Source organism: Gossypium hirsutum, chromosome A02, assembly GCF_007990345.1.
Source record: "Gossypium hirsutum isolate 1008001.06 chromosome A02, Gossypium_hirsutum_v2.1, whole genome shotgun sequence".
Lineage (NCBI taxonomy): Eukaryota > Viridiplantae > Streptophyta > Magnoliopsida > Malvales > Malvaceae > Gossypium > Gossypium hirsutum.
The window spans coordinates 44,222,194-44,242,466 of NC_053425.1; the positions used below are offsets into that span (position 1 = coordinate 44,222,194).

The following is a 20,273-nucleotide window of genomic DNA, read 5'->3' on the forward strand; positions in this document are numbered from 1 at the left end:
TTATTGGTATTACTTTAATGTTTTTAATAATAACGGATGAAGTGTTTGAAAGCAGAGGGAGACAGAAACATAAAGCTAAAAACAACAAACAAACTGTGAAGAAAGTAATAATCTTTAGTTCATAAGTGATGCAACGGATGTTAGTAATTTGACATCAGTCTTATATAAGAACAGTATATCTTATAGTATTTATTTAATCTCCAGAAGATGACTTGCCATGTTATTAGAACACGGCCCCAGCAGGGAATAGTGTGAATTGCATGTGGTCGTAATAACAAGTGCATTGTTAGTCGTAAAGATTAGGGAAGAAGTAGTTAAATACAACCCGTATACGTTGAACAAAAAGGAGTCTCTGATGATATTTGGAGGGACATATCAGAAAGTTTTGGAAAGACATTAGGCGGCGAGCCATGCTGAGTGTTGGCCTTGTTAGGCGTAATACAATTCAATGAATCCCAGGTGCCCCATGGATGTGCAACTTGGTCGTTGAATGCTGCCCAAACAACTTCTAGATTCCATCCCTGTCCTGAGACATGTTAGAATGGATAGGTATAATCATATACATAGATCTTAAATCCTAGTTTTAGAATGTCATATATTAGTATGAATATAAATGTATGGACTTTCAACGTCAATAATAAAGATAAATCAGTTAGAAAATTAATGATGGATTGTATTGCATCTGGTGTGCAAGGAATGTGCACAAGCATTCATGTAATCTATAGAAGCGAGTGTGGCGAGAATATTTGTATTTGCCAATTTTTGTTCTAAATGTCGTCACAACAAATGTTAAGTAAAGTTAATTTATTATATCTGTAAATTAATTATTTTTTAGATAAAGTCATCATTCAACCTTTAAATCCTCCAATAAATTTTTAATTCTTGAACACTTCTTCTCTTCATCTAATCCTTATATGCTGACTATTTTAAATTGATTGACGGAAGTTACCATGAAGGAATTCTATGATTTCTTTGCTTTATAGATGAGAAAACAAGGTAAAAGTGCATCATGCAAGCCCTATAATAAGAGTCAGATTTCATTTTACTTTATTTACTCAAAAAATGAGTAAATTAATCCTTGTATATTATATTAAAGAGCAAATTGGTCCTAAATTCATGTAAAAAATTTCATCTATTTCTATTGTTAAAACTGTTGTAGTTAATAGAATAATTAGACAGTTAAATGTGACATGTCACATGCGTCTCATGTTGACGTATAGAGACCAATTTTTATTATTAAAATTGAGCAAATTAAACATTGTACATTAGATTAAAGAGTAAATTGGTCCTTTTTGTTAGAAAAATAATCTATTTCTATTGTTAAAAACCAGTGTAGTTGATAGAATAATCAAACAATTACATGTGATTTGTCACATGTGCCTCATGCTGACATACATAGACCAATTTTAACTGTAAAAATTGATGGAACTTTTAATAAGATGGTTAATTTGCTCTCTGATCTAACGTATGGGGACTAGTTTGCTTATTTTTTTTAGTATAAGGGGCAAAATGCAGTTTGATTCATAGTATAAGGGTCTCTGCAATACTTTTATTAATAAAACAGAAACAAATAAATATATGAAATAATCACCAAAAGAATTATTTTAGATATGATTAATTTTTTATATATATTTGCATGTACATTTTATGGTCCATATTTAGGGTTTAAAGTTGTCATTCTCAACAATTTTATCTCTAAAATTAGAAATATATTGACTCTCTTAAAATATAATATATTTTACAATTACATTCAACCACTTATAGATAAAATACTTTACTTTTTAACCTTCCTTCAGTTAGCTAATCTATACCTACAATGAAAGTTGTCCCTCAAGCTTCAGGAATGCTAATTAAAGGTATTCTCTTATTGTCACGTAATGCATGTCATATGCAATGATTTTAAGGGTAATTATGGGAATAAAAATATAAAAATAATAATTTAGTATTAAATTTCGAATATAAAAATTAATATGAATATTTAAAATTTATATAACAAAATTACTAATGTATCAAGATTCAAGTAGTAGCATCTTGATTATCGATTTGTATATATATATCATTCAATATTAGCTAATGATTGATAAAAGTTTTTAATATTTTCCACCAATTTTATTTTTTATATTAATTATTGTTTAAAAATAAAATGTCATAATTAAATTAAATTTTAAATATTTTAATATTTCATCCCTAGCTTAATTATTCTCTCCTTATTAAGGGGAAAAATGATAATTTAATTGGAAAAGATGAGTGGTGTGCCCATAATAATCGATCAGAAGCAAACAGTGCATCCAAGAAACATGGAAGTGGTTTCATATGGATTGTTGCTTTGCATGAAATTCATACATCAATAATCATTCATTTTCTCTTCAACAAATTACATCATTTGGACTGTGGATTCCTATGTATTTCAATATGCACCATCCTTTTTGTACGGAAAAACCTTTAATTTTTTTAAAATGCTTTAAAAAATTACAAAAATTATTATTAAACAATTTAATTTTTTTATTTAAGTAATACTTTTATTTTAATCACTAGAATATTAAGTTTTTTTTAAAAAAAATTCGGTTAACGAGTTCTAAGCTATAATTTGACAATTGGTCGATAGATTAATACCTATCAATAAATAAATAAAACATACCTTACATCTAAATTAATCTAACAGTTAGTGTCGAAGATCAGGAAAAAAATTTGTTTGAAATTTGTTTTGCAAATTTTGACGTTTAAAATTGTTTCATAAAAAATAATTGTAGAAGAAAAAGAGAATAAAAGCATTGGTGCAGGCAATGCAAAGAAGGTTGTACAATAGCAATTTTATCAGTATAATAATTTAAATTCAAAATTTTCGAATAATTCAATGATATTTTATAATATTATGAAGTTAAATTATCAAAATGTAAATTTAGTAACAGTTAAATCAGCTTAAATATGTGGATTGAGTTTTAAATCGATTAGCATGACATTGTTGCCAATGTAGGAAAATATTAATTTGAGTGCGTTGAAGTGTATAATCTTCCTATTTATAGGGTAAGGGAGACTATTATAATGAAATTATTTCAAAAAAAAAAAACATCCTTGCTCTTCCCACGTACTTTCTTTAATGATTAACCAAATCCAAAATGCACCGCTTTTAGTTCAGGAAATCTCATAAATTGATTGCTATTGCTGACTTCATTTTTCTGTCCGTAAACTCTTCAACTTTAAGATAGATAACCTTCTTGTTTCTTTAACAAACTTAAAAGTTTAAAGTATTAATCAATTAGTGGGGTGAAAGTAAAAAAAGTATTTAAATGACTTAAATTAAATATTTTATAATTGGAAAGGATTAAAGTTGATATTAATCCAGCCAAGCTCCATTAAGTAGGGTATTGATGAATTCGGTGGGAATTTAAAGAAGTTTTGGAGCTCCTTGGTAAAGTAAATTGGAGGAGGAAAAAGAATTCCCTTCCCGGACAACAACTTGGTAATAGCAATTAAAACCGCACCGCACCCTACCCCGTGAAAATCGGTGCAACCCTTTTAAAGTACTTCTCAATATGCCCCTACCCCCACAACTAAGTTGCGTTTTTTTGCTTCTTTAGCCTCTGGCTCTGCCACTTCTTCTTTTCAATCTCTTTTTGTCTCCAAAATTTCAAGTTTTTTTTTTTTAAGGATTTTTTGCTGCCTCGAATTTTCACAAATTCCGTGAAAACTTTTGGGGGCATAAAATTAAAATGCCGGTAGCATTATGGGGGGAGAATATTTGATTGGTATGAAATTCATTAGAAATTCGATTCAAGGTACAAACAACCGTATGAAATTGGATTATCGGAAACCGGTGGAAGAATATATGGATTCCGTCGTTGCATTTGGATGTCGATTCCGATTTCGATTCCGATCGGTAATCGATTCGTATTCAATAGCTTCTGAGGCATTCTCTGAAAAACAACAACAGATTCTCTCCTCCTCCTCGTCTTTGCTTCCGATCAGGGTCAATTTTGACCTATAACAGCCTTTTCTGCTTTTTTCCCCCTCATAATTTGTCTTTTTTTCCCCCTTTTTTTGTGTATTTTGGCTGTTTTTTGTTGGAATTTTCGATCGGGTTTTATAGTTGTGGCGTCGGTTAGTTCTTTCTGCACATAAAAAAAATGGAGGCGGCTGATGGTTGTGATTTTGCTGAGAAAGATCCGTTGGGTCGATACGTTCGGGTATATTTTTCGGTACCTTTTTATATATGTATATTGTTGTTTCTCTCTTGCATTGTTTATGGTTTACTTATCTGTTTGGTTGCCAAGTTGGAGCAAAGCAATTTGACATAAATTTTCGAATTCTGAAGGAAAATTTGGAACTTTTACAGAATAATCAACTAGTTGCTTATTGTTTAAACCTGTCAATATAATTTTTTGTATAGGCAGTCCAAGGTACTTTTTTTCCCACATATTTTCTTAGCAACCAAACAGCGTAAAGTTTGAGTAATGCAATCCATTGGCCTGAATTTAACCAAATTTGATTGTCCTCGAACTTCTATATTATTAAGTTTGCAAATTTCTCATCTTTGGTCATTTTAGAGCTGTTCTAAGTGTTTTTTTTTTTGTTACAAGGTGAAATAATTACTTTTATTGCTTTCATTTTAATGAACATGACAAAATTTGATTATAAGAAATGCCTTTAACAAAATTAAGCTTAAAATGTGTATCCTTAAATCCTTATATTATTCTCAAGTATTTTGCTTTATTCGAAGTTGCTTCATTGGTTTGCTCTTTTGGATTTAGTGATATAATCTTTATGGTTTTTGTTTTTATTCCTTCAGTATGATGAGATCCTGGGGAAGGGAGCATTCAAGACTGTGTATGGTTTCAAGGCATATCTTCTCTAAATTTGGTTAACTTGTGTAGGCATATGGTTTTGATTGATGGTTCCATTTTGGCTGCTACATTGTCTCTTTTGTAGTTTCAAGGGATTTGACGAAGCTGATGGAATAGAGGTTGCGTGGAACCAAGTCAATATCGAAGATGTATTGCAGACATCTGAACAGCTGGAAAGATTATATTCGGAGGTTCACCTTTTGAAGTCATTGAAACATGAAAATATTATGAAGTTCTACAATTCCTGGGTGGATGATAAGAACAATTCCATGAACATGATAACAGAGTTGTTTACTTCTGGAAGTTTGAGGCAGTAAGTTTCATGAACTTCTTTTCTGCTTGGCTTTGTCGTTCATTTATGGCATTTTGGAATTTACTTTCTCCTTTTAGATACCGTAAGAAGCATAAAAATGTTGATTTGAAAGCCATCAAGAACTGGTCACGGCAGATCCTTAGAGGTTTACACTATCTGCATAGTCACAATCCTCCAATCATTCACAGAGATTTAAAATGTGATAATATATTTGTAAATGGAAACAATGGAGAAGTCAAGATCGGAGATCTCGGGTTGGCAACCGTCATGGAGCAACCCACTGCTCAAAGTGTAATTGGTACTTCATTTTCACAAAAATAAGTAATGCTGTGGCTTCAGCTAATCCATTTCAGTTGAAATTTGTAATGCTTTGTTCTTTGGTGTAGGAACACCTGAATTCATGGCTCCGGAGCTTTATGATGAGGAGTATAATGAGCTTGTCGACATTTATTCTTTTGGTATGTGCATGTTGGAGATGGTTACTTGTGAATATCCATATAATGAATGCAAAAATCCTGCACAAATATATAAGAAAGTTTCCTCTGTAAGTTGACAACTCTCTCCAATATTTAATTTTTTCCAGTATTCATGTTTAAGCTCTCTCTAACTCTTTTCCCTGCAGGGTATTAAACCTGCTTCCCTTGGCAAAGTGAATGATCCCCAAGTTAAGCAGTTTATTGAGAAATGTCTTCTTCCAGCATCTATTAGATTGCCAGCTGCGGAGCTCTTGAAAGATCCATTCCTTTTGGCTGAAACTGCCAAGGAAGTTCGCGGTGGTCCACTGCAGTTACCAAATGTTATGCCCCAATTAGTAAATTTGATCCAGTCTGAACCTCATCCAATGGACATAGATCCTAACTGCAAAAAGCTTACGAAAAGCATCAATACAGCTCCTCGGTCCTCAACTCTTGAGCTACAATGTTTCACAGAGAATAACGAATTCAGGTTAAAAGGGGAGAAAAATGACGATAATACAATTTCATTGACCTTGCGTATTGCCGATCGATATGGTAAGTGAATATTCTGCTATAGAAAAAGTCTTACTCTTTATGTTCAAAGAACGACTTATGCACCGTGTATCTTTTAACAGGTCGAGCAAGGAATATCCATTTTTCATTTTATCTAGGTTCCGATACTGCTATTTCAATCACTGAGGAGATGGTCGAACAACTTGATTTGTCAAATGAAGATATAATAGCCATTGCAGAGTTGATTGACAGCATGATCTTGGAGCTTGTGTCACGGACTTAGAGTTTTCCCACGCTATCCGTGCGGCCTTAGGCAGTTTCTCTGCTCAAAACGCCTAAGTCAGCCTAACTTGTAACGAAAAAGATTCAGCAGCAAAAACGCCCAAGTCAACTTCACTCGCAACAATAAAGGATTCAATAGAATTCCTTTAAGATTTTCACGAAGAACAACAGAAGAACGAAGTAAGAACGAGCCTTGAAAGATGAACAAAAGCAAGAACACTTGAGAGAAAAATTTGAGTGAATACTCTCAAAATTCTTGTTAATAACTCAATGAATATACAATGAACAAAGAGGTCTCTATTTATAGTTGAGCCTCACAGTATATCAATAGCTATAATTAAAAGCTGAATACAATTAGAACTCTAAGCTTACATAACCAGCTATATACAAATAGAACTCTAAGATTCCATAATTATATCTTCTAGAACACTTCCCATTTCTATCAGGCTCTTGAGATGGGCTTTTAATCTCTTAAATCACCGGGCCAGTTTGGTTGGGCCAGTTTGGTTGGGCTAAATGACCTCCCTCGAACACGATGGATCGCACCAGTTTGTCATGGTTGCGAGCACCGACGCGCAACCCATGACATTCTCCCCCACTTGTTCTAGCGACGCCCTCGTCGCATCCTCCTTATGGAACTTGTCAATCTTCCTTTGGAACTGCCACAATGCCTTCGCAGGTTCCCAACTTGCTTCGCTATCAGGAAGTCCCTTCCATCGAACTAAGTACTCATGCTGTGGTCGGTGGTACTTTCGTCTAATTACCCGGTCTGCCTCAATGTTTTCTACTTCACGATCATACGAGACTTTTACCCCCATCGGTGCTCGTTCGGACTTGCCTCGATTCGGATCTTCTTGATCCTCATGAAACGGCTTAAGCATGCTTACATGGAAGACTGGGTGTACTTTAAGTTTTGGTGGCAACTCCAGCTTGTAGGCCACCTTGCCCACTCTCTTCACAACTTTAAACGGCCCTTCATACCTTCGTACAAGGCCCTTGTGCAAACCAGTATATCGTAAAATCAAGTGTAGTTTAGCAAGGACTGAGTCACCCACTTGAAATTGTACATCCCTTCGGTTCTGATCGGCCCACTTCTTGCTACGCTTACTTGCCTTGTGTAAACAAGCTCTAGCCAAGTCATTCTTCTCTTGCCAATCTTTTGCGAATCTATAGGCTGCAGGATTTGGTCCTGTGTAATGGGTCACAACAGCGTTGGGTGTGAGTGGCTGTTGACCCGTCACTATTTCAAATGGACTTTGATTCGTGGTCCCACTTTGCTGCAAGTTATATGAAAATTGGGCCACATCCAGCAACTTTGGCCAATCCCTTTGTGTGGCACTCACATAGTGCCGAAGATACGTCTCCAACAGTGCATTTACTCGTTCAGTTTGCCCATCGGTTTGTGGATGCATGCTCGTGGAGAAGTTCAAATCTGAGCCCATTGACTTGAACAACTCTGTCTAGAACCGACCAGTAAATCGACCATCTCGATCGCTGATAATAGATAGTGGCACTCCCCAATATTTCACCACGTGTCTAAGGAATAACCGAGCTGCTTCCTCAGCAGGGCACTCTTTGGTCGCCGGAATAAAAGTCGCATACTTTGAAAACCTGTCCACCACAACAAGAATACTAGCAAACCCGTCAGACTTAGGCAAACCAATAATAAAATCCATGGATAAACTCTCCCATGGCCTTTCTGGGACTGGCAGGGGTTGAAGCAAGCCGGCTGGAGTCTTTAACTCAACCTTGTCTTGTTGGCACACTAGACAAGTTTTCACATAGGTTTCCACATCAGCACCCATGTGAGGCCAATAATAGTGATCCTCCAAAAGGGCCAAAGTGCGATGCATCCCTGGATGGCCTGCCCATTTCGAGTCATGACATTCCTTCATGACTTCCTTACGGAGTTTCCCATAATGGGGCACATAGAGGCGGTGTCCATGAGTGTATACTAGTTCCCCATCAAGCCAAAATCTTCTTGTTTTTCCCTCCTTGGCAAGCTCAATCAAATTTTTGGCCGTAGGATCATGGGACAATCCCTCTCGAATGCGTTCCAACAAAGAGCCATCAGGTTGACTGATTGCTGCGAATTCCATCTTTCGACTAAGTGCATCAGCAACATTGTTGGCACTTCCTGGTTTATATTCCATTGTGAAATCAAACTCTGCTAGTAAAACCTGCCAACGAGCCTGCTTGGGAGACAACTTTTTCTTGGTTAGAAAGTAACTATTGGCAACATTGTCGGTAAGGACTACGAACCTGGAACCCAATAAATAATTCTCCATGTGCGCAAGCAGTGTACTACCGCAGTCATCTCTTTCTCTTGGACCGTATATCTACGTTCCGTCTCGTTAAGCTTTCGACTCTCGAAAGCAATTGGGTGTCCATCTTGCATCAGTACTCCCCCAATAGCATAATCTGATGCATCTGTACGTACCTCGTAAGGCTTCGTAAAATCCGGCAAGACAAGTACGGGCTCCCTCGTCATTTCTTGCTTCAATTGGTTGAAGGCCTTCTCACATTCTGGACTCCAATCCCATACCTTCCCCTTCTTCAACATGTCTGTCAAGGGAGTGGTAATTTTGGAGTAGCCTTCGACAAAGCGGCGATAGTAATTTGCCAATCCAAGGAAAGATCTCAACTCTGTTACCTTGGTTGGAGGCTCCCACTCTGAAATGGCTCGAATCTTATTTTTATCCATTCGGATCTTACTGCCTCCCACAATGTGGCCTAAGAATGACACCTCTTGTTGGGCAAATGAGCATTTCTCCTCCTTGACGAACAGCTCATTTTCCCTCAAAGTCTGGAACACCTCCCTCAAGTGTCTTACGTGCTCTTCAAGCGACTTGCTATAGACCACAATATCGTCAAGGTAAACAACCACAAAACGATCAAGAAAGGGTTGAAGTACCTTATTCATTAGGGTGCAGAATGTAGCTGGAGCATTCGTGAGTCCAAAAGGCATTACAAGGAACTCATACGAACCGTACCGTGTCACACAAGCTGTCTTTGGTTCGTCCCCCTCGACTATTCGAACTTGATGATACCCCGATCTCAAATCTAACTTGGTAAACCATCTTGCACTACCAAGCTGGTTGAACAAATCTGCGATAAGAGGAATAGGATACCTATTCTTCACGGTGATCTTGTTTAGAGCTCGATAATCGATGCACATTCTTAAGGACCCATCGTGTTTCTTTTGGAACAACACTGGCGCACCATATGGGGATTTAGATGGTCTAATGAATCCCGCATCCAAAAGTTCCTTCAATTGTTTCCGCAACTCTTCTAATTCTGGCGGAGACATACGATAGGGGACCCTTGCTGGCGGCACCACATTGGATACTAACTCGATTTTGTGGTCCACCTCCCTCTTGGGTGGCAAACTTTTTGGCAACTGAGCAGGCATTACATCTTGAAATGATTCTAGCAATTGTCCCACTTCTTTCGGGGTCTCACTAACAAACTCAGCGGTCTCTTCGATCTTTAAGGTGGCTAAATATGAGACTTCATTTCTCCGTACACCTTTAGCAAACTGAATTGCTGATAGTGTTTTTCCCTCAAAGCTTCTCTTCCTTGTCACTTTCACCATGCATTGATGTTTCGCATCTGAAATCACCATGTAATTGCTCGAAGGGGCAATAAGAGCTTTAACCTGATCAAGGAAGCTTAGTCCCACCACAAAATCATAGTCATCAAGTGGTATTACCTTAATGGATACCTTCCCTGACCAATTGCCGAGCTGAAGATCCACTCCCTTTGCAACCCCCTTGATTGGAATACTTTCCGAGTTCACTGTTTTGATCCGACCCCGTTCATTATCTATCTTGAGGCCTAGTTTACAAGCAGCCTCCTCAAACATGAATAAATCAGAAGCGCCTGTGTCGACGAGCGCATTCAATTTTCTGCCGGCCACAATGATGTCTACAAACATCAAACCATGGCTCATTCTATCTTCGACACCCCCTAGTATCGATCCAAGGTTGTTATCCTCCACATCGGACTCCCCCTTTGCTTCCATAGCCTTGAGAGCGGCCTTCTTTGGACAGTCCTTGATCATATGTGGACCCTCGCAGTGGAAGCATCTTATAGGCCCACTCTTTCTCTTGTCCCAAGGTTTCTTACCATCGCCGTTCCTAGTGGGCCTTTCTTTATCTCCCCCACTATTACCCTTTAATCTGGGTTTAGAAGAATTGGAATTGTCTTTCCTCCCACCAAATTCAGAAAGTGATTCTGCTACTGACATAGCCTTGGTGAGCTCTTGAACTCCTCGGCGCTGCAACTCTTGCTTCGCCCACGGTTTTAATCCGTCCATAAAGGAAAAGAATGCCTCTTTCTCCCCCATATCTGAGATTTGGAGCATAAGCTCGCTAAACTCATGTACATACTCCCTCACAGTGCCTTGTTGCGCAAGCCGACGCAACCTTGCCCGAGCCTCATCCTCGGCATACTCTGGGTAAAACTGTGCTTTGAACTCACATCGAAACTCCTCCCATGTTCCGATTTCAGACCCACCACGTCTCACATCAGTGGACCTACTACGCCACCACAACAAAGCAACGTCAGATAGATACATCGCAGCAGTAGTTACCTTAGTGACATCCTCCGTGATGCCTTTGGCACAGAAGTATTGCTCGATTCCCCACAAAAAGTTGTCCACATCTCTTGCGGACCTTATTCCCTTAAACTATTTGGGCTTGGGAACATCAATATTGGGCTTGGGTGCGGCAGCCGCTAACCCACCATTGCCCAAGGCAACCTTGTAGATTGTGAGTTCACCCTTGAGCTCCGCAATCTCTCCCTTCAAGGCCACCACCATAGCCTCAATGGCATCATCTCTACCAGTCAACTGTTTCATATTGTCTGTCACATACTCTTTAAGCTGCTCCTGCATGGACTGCAGCCCATCATGGAGCCTGTCATCAACATCTTCAACCCTCTCCTTGATATCCCCCATTGAACTCTCGAGAGTGACGACGCGATCCTCTAAAGCTGCCAATATGTCCCTTGAGCGACTAGCTTTCCTAGCCCTCCCACGGGTCTCCACTTCCTCAACTTCTTTTGACATCTTTCAACGGTGGCTTCGAACCTTGGCTCGGATACCAACTGTCACGGACTTAGAGTTTTCCCACGCTATCCGTGCGGCCTTAGGCAGTTTCTCTGCTCAAAACGCCTAAGTCAGCCTAACTTGTAACGAAAAAGATTCAGCAGCAAAAACGCCCAAGTCAACTTCACTCGCAACAATAAAGGATTCAATAGAATTCCTTTAAGATTTTCACGAAGAACAACAGAAGAACGAAGTAAGAACGAGCCTTGAAAGATGAACAAAAGCAAGAACACTTGAGAGAAAAGTTTGAGTGAATACTCTCAAAATTCTTGTTAATAACTCAATGAATATCCAATGAACAAAGAGGTCTCTATTTATAGTTGAGCCTCACAGTATATCAATAGCTATAATTAAAAGCTGAATACAATTAGAACTCTAAGCTTACATAACCAGCTATATACAAATAGAACTCTAAGATTCCATAATTATATCTTCTAGAACACTTCCCATTTCTATCAGGCTCTTGAGATGGGCTTTTAATCTCTTAAATCACCGGGCCAGTTTGGTTGGGCCAGTTTGGTTGGGCTAAATGACCTCCCTCGAACACGATGGATCGCACCAGTTTGTCATGGTTGCGAGCACCGACGCGCAACCCATGACACTTGTACCCTACTGGAAACCTTCATCTGGAAGCCTTAGTGATGTCACTATTAAAACAGTCAGCGAGCAAGGAGTTTTCTCAGAGTTGGCTGTTGTGAAATGTCGAGACACCCAAGAATCTCTCAGTTCCGATATATCAACCGAATGTGACGGAGTGGTAGCTTCAGATGGAAGTAATAACAAGCTAATGGGATCTTCTGGTTACGGTAATGGTGAGTACCATACTGATTCAAGAACATATGATTTTGGTTTAAATATTGGATGTGTTTATAATCATCTTGGACATAAAGAAGCGAGCGACGAGGAAAACCATTGCTAATCTTTTGTGATAAATGACTCTATAAATTACTCCGATACATCCTACTTAATGGATTCATGTTCATTTGCATCACAAGATATGAGCTTGTCAAGCATTTGTTCTATGTCAGTGGAAGACAAGGATAAGTTTGAGGAGCTGGAGTTTGAGCTTGATGCCATTAATTTACAGTATCAGCAGTGTTTCCAAGAGCTCATGAGGTTGAAAAATGCAGCAATGGAGAACGCCAAAAAGAGGTGGATAACAAAGAAGAAAGTATCTGTTATGTGATGTGCAGTTTCCCTCTTCCCCTTTAGTAGTTTTTCTTTTTTTTCTTTTTTCAAATATAGAAACTCTTTTGTTGACAGATTTCATTTTTTTTAATGTTTCTAAATATTGGATTTATGTTTGGATTTGAGTCCATTTAAACTTTGAGACTCTAAATTTCAATCTCAATCTTTAAATCCTTTTAAATATAGAAATTAAAATGATAAAAAAATTCTGGTATTATATTTGTAGTATAACTAAATTGTCAAACTCCATAACCAAATAGCTTGTTGATAGAGTAAATGCACGTGGGTTTTAAGCTCTAAAGGTCAAAATTTTGTAAGCTTTAAGCTTAATATCATCAACGTCCCGTAGACCGGACCAAAGGGCAACTTGTGTTACTAACATAAAGATATCCCAGAAATTGTGCCTTTGATTTGGCCAAGGCATTTGAAGCCCATATAAACATTAATATTTAAGCAAACTCGAATCTCCATTTGGCATATAAATCTAAATCTGATAAGGCATCTTATGATAATATACTAAGCTGTTCCATAATTTAAAACAAACTACGACTATATTGTCAACTCTCTATTTTATTCCATCTCATGCTTACAAGAAAAAGTCGAAAGGGAGATGAAGTTTTCATATGACAACCTAAAATAACATAAAGTTAATGTTTTCACAAGCAACTTTCTCAAGTTCTCCCATTCAGTTTGCTGGTATCCTTTTATCAAGGATATAAATGCAGCAAAATTTGTATGGAGGTAACCTTATCGTGAAGGGCAACTAGGTTTTTTTGCAATTCCAGCAACTATACAACCTTGGTCCAGCTCCAGCTATTTCATGTCGTTACTAAGATTATCTTTTCAGGGTGACTGAAGGTTGATTCTAGGTTAGTTTGAGTTTTGGACCTGCAACATAAAACATAGTAACAGGCACGCCTGATATAGTTCTTAATCACAACATAAAGCACATTTTATCTACTTTTGAAAAGTTTGACATTGACTATTATTACTACCAAACAGTGATTTCGAAAAAAATTAAATTTCTACTTTTTTTTTTTGTATAAATTATGAGTTTTTTCTGTCTGTTTTATAGTTTGAATATAGTTTTGTTTGGGTTGAATGTGGTTTTCAGGTAAAGCTTTTGTAATAATGTGGCTCTAGGATTCAAACTTGATTCAAATGCTTGATGAAAAAAATTCACTTCTACATTGAGATTATGAGCTTGGAGAAAACAAATAATCTATTAGGCCTTGATGCAATTTAACATTTATATCACTACCATCAATCTTTTTTATTATGAACCAATCCATCATCTTATAAGAGGCTTGAAGCATATTCTTATACAAACCGATATAACAATTTTCACACCAATAAGCAAGAAATCGTAAAACCCAATCAACAAAAAGAAGGGGGGGAGGGGGTTCAATCTCATCTAAGAAGAACTATGAATCTTAAAAAGAGCAGAATTTCTATAAGAATGTTAAACCCTGAACACCAAAAGGCAAAAGTGCCTAGTAGCAAATTTACCATTTTCGTGTCCATCAAATTCTAGGAATTGATTGTGTTTAGTACACACACACACTACAAGATCACTGGTCAAACTCCATGATTCCTTGATGTGATGACTATACAATGTTATAAAAGTGAGGGCGAATCACAATTAAACATGGATGGGATTCGGCTTTGTGGGTTTCCAAGATGTTCAACGTGCATTTGTATTGGGGCTGATTGTAAAATCAAGATCAACTCAATTAAATTATGGAATTAACCCTTCAGTTCAGTTCATCTAAAGTTCCAAATTTGGAAGATACGACAGTGGTAGTAAGCCAGTGAGAGAAAGGTTGTCGGTGTAGTATTGGCAAGAATCATAACCAGCTGGCGATTAAAACATAAAAAAAATCAATGGGAACTGAGACCTTTTGGTATGCTATGTCCATGTCTCACAACTCACCAACCATAATTTCAGGCGGTGTTCTCTCGGACCCATTCTATCCTCCAAATTAAATGTAGTTTTCATAGAGTGGGGCTTTACCTCTTTCCTTTTTCTTAAAAACATCAAAACCAGATGTCCAAAATCTCTTCTTTTCAAGCTCATAGATTCTTTCCTGTCCCGTCTGTAAAAATCTATATGGATGAAAACACAGAAAGAATAAGCTATTATACAATACAATACAATACTGTCTAGATCTCCCATTTCACTGTTCGTATTCTCTTTGCAAGTTTCATCACCGAAAAATGAATCACAAATCCGAAGAATAAAACCCAAATTCTAGAAATAACATTTGAATGAAAAATAAATAAAATGCCAAATGGAATGGTTTGACAATTTGACAGTAGAGATCGAGTAACTATGTCCCCTTCTTCATATCATGGCATTGATTATTCCCCATGTGGCTGATGCAACAACAGCTGTAACGAATAATGGGAACCCTAGTGACGGCGATGAAGAAGGCGGTTGAGGGATGTTGCCGAAGACAGTCGTGTAAGACGGTGACGATGCAGTGTCCGGTAATGCAGAAGGACCGTAAGAAGGAGCAAGTGCTGCAGAGCCGTTGCCTGAAAGCACAGCGATGTACAGCTTCTGCTTCTTTTCACAGTGACCAGGCTCCCCACTGGTGAAGAAATACTCCCCAGGCTTAGTGATGTTGAACAGTGAGTTGCCATTGTTCATGTACAAGATTGGATCTTTGAGGTCACAACTGTTGTAGGATTGTTCCGTCACTTGGATCACTGAATCTTGACTTGGTGGGTATAGGAACACTGCAAAAAGAGTGGGGAAATATCAGTTTTTGAAAGCTATTTTGGATGAAACAAACATGGAGAAGAAGAGGAACTTACAGAGAGAGTCTCCGAGCTTGAAGGAATGGTTTTTGGACCATTTGGCATATACTTGGGGATTTGCTGATGTTGGAATGCCCCAAGCATCTAAATCTCCAACCTTGTACTGAGAACAAAAGACTTCGGCTTGCAATAAAAAGAGAAGCTGACAAGCACATATGAAATGTTTTGTGAGACATCTAAGATTGGCCATCTTTCTTTGCTTGTTTCTCAAATGTTGGGAGTGAAGGACAATAGAGATGTGAAATCAAATCTTATTGGCCTCAACTCAGCGTCTAAAATACATAGATTGGTGGAGCTTAAAGAACATGCTTTGTTGAGTTGTTGACCTTAATACCCTTGTGAGGGATATATACTTTATTAGTTTTAAGCTTATGAATTTGGTAATTAGATACTCTTTGGTATTTTAAATTCACAACTAAGTTCATTTTAATTTTTAAATTTGAAAAAATATAAAATTCGATGATACATTATCACCTAAAAATGTCACATCGTCCAACATTGTAGTCACACAAACACAAGAATTTGATAAATTAGAGATGTTATAGGAAATCCATCTTTTAGCTGCGTCTTGTATGTATGTATGTTATCAGTTAAGGTTGAAAATGTATGATATTCAAAGATGATCTGAAGACTTGGGATTGGAATGGAAACATAGCAACTTTGGAGGGTAGAATTGGGAAGGAAATCAATCATATGACTAATGATGTATGATTGTCACATGGCCAAGTTGGATAGTCGGCTGGAACTTGAACAAGGGATGTGGGGATGTTTTATATCATAATCACGCTTTGGAATTGAGATTCTACCACAGCTCAAATGCAATAAAGACATTTAGTAAATTCATTAAATTGGGTTGTATTTACAGTATAGAGATTAGATAGATTGCCTCACTTGTACCATGTGCGTTGAACTTCAACACTAGAATACATATAGCTGAGGAGTTGTCTCCTCTCTCACATGGACACTCCACTATCATTTTTATTTGATTAAATATAAACTTGAAGAGCTGTAGCATACTTTAGCAGTTCTATGGTAGGATCAACCGTTGGCTTGCTTATTCTGGATGATTTCTTTACATAATTTTATCATCTAAAAAGGATGGAAATTTTTTGTATTCTTTTAAAGTCCTTTGTGGGTAGATCATAGTTTCTATATGAAAGCAATACTACCATTGTGGGAATGGTACCAGTTGCCAACTAGGAAGCGGATTTATAGAGTTAATTCTCTTTTTTAACTCTGATTTACAATAGAGGACTTTCCAGAGAAAGATAATCACTTTAAAATGGACTTTCAGTGTCCATAGAAAGTTGAAGATTTTCTTCGAGACGTTGGGACCATGAACATTCCAACCTACAAAATGCGTGTTATTCAGAAGCTGACCTGACCCTCAATCAAAGTTCAAGTTTTGGTTGTCCAATTCCACCTCTGATAATATGTTTATCCTATGGTTTTGTAAATTTTTTGTGAACTCCCATCTGTTGTGGTGATATTATTTTTCAATTACTTCCTCGCCCATTAGTATGATCTTCCTTGCTCATTAGTGTGACCTTCCATGTCCATGAATCCCTTGGTTTTGGCTGGCATTGAAGGATGTCATCTTTTGTGCAATACTTTTTTACCAATGTTTCTCTCAGACGTCAACTTTCTTCGATTAATCTCCACGGCCGTTAGCTAACAGTACTTCATTCATTGTTTGCATCTTTGTTATACCAAGTAACGATTTCATTTCATCACAAGAAATACTAAAGTATCCACCCTTTCAAATACCTGAAATGGTGGCGGGATCATCACCATGTCATGGGGGGATGATACTCGAGCTCAGCCCAACTCTTAGGCCGAAAGATTATTATTCCTCCTACCGGAAAATTGACCAATTGACCGGAATCCCGTAAGAAAAGAGTTCAGAATTTCATTTCAGGTTTGTAAATGGAAAGTAGTGTTTCATAGATAAATATTGTAATGCCAAATGGAACTCAAAACATGGTTGAAGTCTCATAGATAAATTGAAGAACTGAATTGGAACTCGATTTCATTGCCCTCTAAGAAACCAAGCCGTTCAACTACATTTACAAAAGGATTGCAACCAAACGATAAACCCAAACAGCAAACCAAAATGAAATTTTCTATCTATATTTTTTATTCACTCCAATACTTCTCATCCGAATCTTTATCATCATCGGAATCATTAGAATCAGCATTGAGACTAATCTTAAACTTCCTAACATCCTCCACCGCCGCATTTCTGAACAACCCAACATCAATGGCACCGGAAACCATATGATACCCGCGCTTCCCGAGCGCCCCCGGTGGATCATGTGGCATTGCGAAACCGGCCAAGAAAGCTCCGCCGTCTTTCCGGTCGGACTTAAGCACTTCTTTCTCCGCCGTCCTCAACATCTCCCTTACCTTCTTGTGACCCGGGTCCCAGAGGTAACCCAAGCTAGCACTTAAATCCAATGGACCCATTTGAATACAGTCTACACCTTCAACGGCGGCGATTTCTTCCACTTTTTTAACACCATCTACCGTCTCGACTTGGCACATTATTAACAGATCCTCCTTGTAGTTGCTCAGATACCCTTCGTTGATTCCGTAGTTGGAAGCTCTCACCACCGTGTGAGCGGATCCACGGATTCCGTTGGGAGGGAAACGGCAATACGACACCGCCTTTTTAGCGTCTTTAGGGGAGTCGATCATTGGAAACATGATCCCTTGTGGACCAAGGTCAAGGGCTTTTTTGGCCCAAACTGCGGAGGACTCAGGGAGGCGGATGATGGCTGGGGTGTTGGTCGTGGCGACAGCGCGGAGCATTTGGAGGGACTCATGGATTCCCCCGGGGCCATGTTCCATGTCGATGACTACGAAGTCGTAGCCAGAGAAAGCGACGATCTCAGCCAAAGTGGGGGAGAATGAGAGGAGGAAGATGCCGTAGAGGGTTTCGCCGTTGCGGAGGCGAGATTTGAGGGAAGGCGGGGAGGTAGAAGGAGAGGGATTAGGGGAGCATTGGCGAGGGGAAAGAGAGGAGAATTTGGTGGGGATTAAGGGTTTCAGTGAGGAAATGGAAGGCCTGAAAGAGGGAAAGGAGAGGGATTTGGAAGAAACGAAGGGAATAGGTTTTCCGTTGGAAATTTTCCGGGCTCCGGCAACGGCACCTGCGGTTGTGTTGGCGAGTGAAGCCATCTGCTGCAGCTGGGTACTTTGGTTTTAACGAAGAAACCCTTAAAAAGTGAAAAATATGAGTGGGTTGGTATTTGGTAGGAGACGTATGCGAGAGTGACGAGTGTTTACCGTAGATAATACTGATTCGTATAATTTATATTTTATAAGTTCAGAAACTTTAATTACTATTTATAACAATTTGATTGGTCTATAAATTTATGATGATTTTATTTAATGATGAAAGCTTAATTAGGTTTATATTTAAAACAAGATTTTTTTTTTAATTTTTTTTTACATTTTTAAAGGCTTTTTTTTGACATATAAACTTTTTTATTTTTATGGATAATATTAATACATGGTTGTAAATATTTGAATCCATCCTCCTCTTTACCTTCTAAAATTTTTAACTCAAGTAATCATACTTAGATTTAATGAAGATAATTAATTGATTCAAATTTAATTTTTTGGCTCGTGCTATACATAAGTTTTAATAGCTATGTTAATATTTAATTGATTTATTATAATATAGTTTTTAATTTAAAAATTTTTATTTAATTAAATATTTTAAAATAAAAAAAATAAAAAATAAGTTAGATAAAAAATTACGAACCTTAAACACAATTAAAAACAATGTAATTAGAAAAAAAAATAAGTACCAAATATATATATATATATTGAAAATTACATACTAGCGAAAATATCTTTTATGGGTAGATAACAAATATAAAATACAAGAGCTAATTACACTAAACGTTCTCAAACTATAATTAGATTCTAAATTAGTCTCTAAACTTTAAACATTCTAATAGAGTCTCCAAATTATCAATATCGTTCCCATAAGGTCTTTCAATCAACAATTTTGTTAACTTTTCTATTATATAAAATAAAAAGTAATTAGTGTTATAATTAAAATAATTTTTTGATTTATAATCAATTACAATTTTATTTGATTTTATTATTTTTATAAAAATAATTTGAATTCTTCCTTTTATATTGAATATAAAAAATAATGGTTTATATTTTAAATAATATTTTATTACTATTGCAGATGGGAAAATCTGAAAGTTACAATGGGATGAGCGTTTGTATTTTAAGAAAGTGGGAACGTTGATATTCTGATGAGAGGGGATAGGAAACAAAGTTAGAAATGGGGAAGGAAGAGAATTCGAGATTACCTCTGTTAAACTAAGCCTTATTGGATTATGTGTTTTGATTTAACAAATTAAAGTGTTTTTGAATAAAAAGTAAAGTTGAGCAATTTGATAAAATCAAGTTGAAAAAGTTTCAATTGAGTCAAACATTTTCAAATATGTTTTAACCATTTTTCAAACAAGTTAGAATTGCTCTAGGACAAAAGTATCGATATTTTTTTTTTGTCTAAGTATCAATATTTTACAAGCTATCGATACCCCTCTGATAATTGATACCAAATTGACATTCTGCCATTTTTCAAACCCTGGTAGGTATCAATCCAATATTGATACTTTTCTTAAGGTATTGATATATTTCCTATGGTATCGATATTCCTACTCCAACAGTCACTGAAATCAGTATTAATTACAAAAAATATTGATACCCTTTTAGTAGGT

At 37.0% G+C, this 20,273-nt stretch overlaps 3 protein-coding genes across 3 annotated transcripts; 1 reads left to right on the top strand and 2 right to left on the bottom strand.

Moving 5' to 3' along the window:
- The first annotated feature begins 3,405 nt into the window (after positions 1-3,405).
- Positions 3,406-12,812, top strand: LOC107951183 (serine/threonine-protein kinase WNK8). The gene is given in 8 exon segments (XM_016886123.2): positions 3,406-4,184; positions 4,787-4,824; positions 4,927-5,154; positions 5,232-5,452; positions 5,541-5,698; positions 5,777-6,164; positions 6,245-6,388; positions 12,117-12,812. Coding segments are annotated over 8 exon segments (1,821 nt in total). The 5' UTR covers positions 3,406-4,124; the 3' UTR covers positions 12,701-12,812.
- A 2,032-nt stretch (positions 12,813-14,844) lies between these two features.
- Positions 14,845-15,840, bottom strand: LOC107951182 (mavicyanin). The gene is made up of 2 exons (XM_016886122.2): positions 15,523-15,840; positions 14,845-15,444 (listed from the first exon to the last, which is right to left on the bottom strand). Exons 1-2 carry the CDS (start codon positions 15,713-15,715, stop codon positions 15,047-15,049), a joined length of 591 nt encoding a protein of 196 aa, XP_016741611.1. The 5' UTR covers positions 15,716-15,840; the 3' UTR covers positions 14,845-15,046.
- A 1,654-nt stretch (positions 15,841-17,494) lies between these two features.
- On the bottom strand, positions 17,495-18,842 carry LOC107951181 (2-keto-3-deoxy-L-rhamnonate aldolase). The gene has a single exon (XM_016886121.2). The coding sequence runs from the start codon at positions 18,703-18,705 to the stop codon at positions 17,662-17,664; it is 1,044 nt and encodes a 347-aa protein (XP_016741610.1). The 5' UTR covers positions 18,706-18,842; the 3' UTR covers positions 17,495-17,661.
- Positions 18,843-20,273: the final 1,431 nt, after the last annotated feature.